Here is a 2,461-nt window from a genome sequence, read left to right as displayed (position 1 = left end):
AGAAAGGTTAAACTGGAGGGCGCCCCAGGTGTACATGAAAGTTGATAGAGGAAGGGAAGGTTGGGTCGAGTTATTAGGGAGGGAGGGAAGGCGTAATGCGCCAGGAGAGCATAGGAAGATTAAAGTCGCCACAGAGGATGAAAGGAAGAGAGGGAAACAAAACGATTAGGGCCTCTGATAATCTGTCTAAGAAATCTTCGTACAGAGAAGGCGGACTTAGGCAGAGAAAATATACACACGATATGATAAAGGGACATACGTTTGGCGGAAGGACACGTATGGTAACAGAATCGTAGGAAGAGAAGGAAAAGATGTTTTCGGCACGGAGAGGGGACTTAACAGCTATTAGGGCACCTCCGCCAGTTATCTTGCTAAGCGCAGCGCAGTTTCTGTCACAACGAAAGACAGAGTAACCTTCGAGGAGCTCAGAATCTAAAATCCTGTCATCCAGCCAGGTTTCAGAAATAAAGATGACATGATGTTGGAATGCTAAGGCAGACAGTTTGAAATCCGACAGCTTGGTCCTTAGACCCCTTACATTTTGATAAAATAGCGTATAGTTGTTGGAATCATTCAAGTTCGGCGAGGCAGGCGGGCGGGCTAAAAATTTTCACGAAGCTTAGACCTCTGATAAGGCTTCACGAAGACCTTTGGCCAAAAGGAAGATTGGACGATAGCATCGAACTCGTGGCGATATGTCACTTTGAAGGAAGCTATCACTCGGCCAGGAGAGCCATCCTTCGCCAGCTTCACATATAAAAGAGGTGACAAAGTTGAGCTGATTTTGCTTCTGATATTGGTATATTTTGAACGTCGGCGATGTTGAATGTGTCAGCAGCAAAGTAAATTCTCAGCTCATGTCAGTGATATAATTACAAAAAAAATTTCAAGCGTACCTGGAACTTATTTTGAACCCAAGAGAACACAAGTTCAATATTTCTAATTCCACACATGGTAGTCTGCGCGAATAAACTTCACAATTCAGTATTCATCCTTCTTAAAATCTTTCATTATCACTAAGATCATTATTTATTTAAAATTTTATGAAATCATTGTAATGTTTGAGCAGCTCTTACTAAATCTAATGTTATCACTTATCATCATTCAAATGCCTTAAATAGAATCCTTTGTAGCTAACGGCGTCACCTTTTTCAATTTTCTCCCGCAACTTATTGCACTTGGGCGAATCAACTTGAAGATCCTTCGGGCAAGCCCTTACATATTCGCGCCATAAGCATTGGCTGATTTTCAATGAAGTTGGGTTGCATGCCTTCTGGCTAGTCACATCGCGCTTTGCAATATGTCCTTCAACCTCCTTCTTAGTTTCCTCAATGCACTTTTCCGCAATACTATCGCTAACTTTCAGTTTCCATTCAGAGTCCTGCACCTTCGTCTTCAAGTGAGCCAGGAACACATCATGTTTGACATTGCCAGCCTCGTCGAGTACTCCGAACTTTTTGCCGACACACTCAGCAACGCAAGTTACGTCCTTTTTCAGCTCTTCCAGTTTCTCGCAAGTGAATGGATCGAATTTGAAGTAGACGTCGGCTGGGGTGTTGAGAAATTCATTACTGTCTTGAATTTAAGGAGTTTTGAGATGTATACTCACAATCGTTTCCATGGAGCTCAGCGAGACATTCCTTTTTAGCTGCTTTAATGGATTCTAATTGTTTGGGGTCGATTTTGTCGGTACAGCAATGCACACCGCGATCCTTTTTCCTTCCTTTGCATTCCTCACCGTCGGCCGCACCTTCAGCAGCTCGTGCGATTCTATGAAGGACTGAGCTATCACTTCCATCGGTGAGATCAAGCAGATCCTTGAGGATTACTTCATCTTTGGGAACAAGAAGACTTTTAGGGAAAACGATTTTCCTTGGGAAAATTTGAAATACTCACTGAATGCTGTATCCTTGAAGTCGTAAGCAGCAGTTAATGCTGCACAAAATACGGTTGCAATTATTAAAATTTTAGTCATGTTTCTGGCACTTGTTCTACGGCGTCAATGTTGGAAAGCTACTGAATGATCCTCAAACGGGGAGCTTGTCTTTTATACTTTGAGGAGAAATGAAGGTAGTTCGTTCTGGTCACACCTAGAAGCAATTAGAGAATCACTTTTCTGACTAGTCTAAATGCAAATCAATCAAATCTTCCAGGTGTCAATAGATTAATTTTTTGTGATGTCGAATGAATGGAAGACAACTTGAAACCACTATTCATAGTCTGTAGGGGAGAATGGAGATCTTGGCGGCGCTTGTTTATCAATCTGGAGCATATATACCTATCCAGGCATTTAAGTACGCCGATCGTATTGGAAATTCAGATCTGCTTTAATAATAAATAGAAAGGACTTTTCCGCTTACAGGACGCTTTGGTTTGGCTTTATACGTTACATAGCTTTCATGGTCCGTCTGTGTCTTTCAGGTATGTGTTAAGTCGGTCCTGGTTGAAACCTTATTGCTGA

The 2,461-nt window shown here is 42.0% G+C and overlaps 1 protein-coding gene across 1 annotated transcript; it reads right to left on the bottom strand.

Annotated features, from left to right (window-relative positions):
- Positions 1-955: 955 nt before the first annotated feature.
- On the bottom strand, positions 956-2,046 carry LOC119648416. Its single transcript, XM_038050168.1, has 3 exons — positions 1,897-2,046; positions 1,610-1,834; positions 956-1,548 (listed from the first exon to the last, which is right to left on the bottom strand). The coding sequence occupies exons 1-3, from the start codon at positions 1,973-1,975 to the stop codon at positions 1,091-1,093; spliced, it is 762 nt and encodes a 253-aa protein (XP_037906096.1). The 5' UTR covers positions 1,976-2,046; the 3' UTR covers positions 956-1,090.
- Between the last annotated feature and the right edge of the window lie 415 nt (positions 2,047-2,461).

This window comes from Hermetia illucens, chromosome 2 (genome assembly GCF_905115235.1).
Source record: "Hermetia illucens chromosome 2, iHerIll2.2.curated.20191125, whole genome shotgun sequence".
NCBI lineage: Eukaryota > Metazoa > Arthropoda > Insecta > Diptera > Stratiomyidae > Hermetia > Hermetia illucens.
This window is presented reverse-complemented; position numbering and strand designations above follow the sequence as displayed.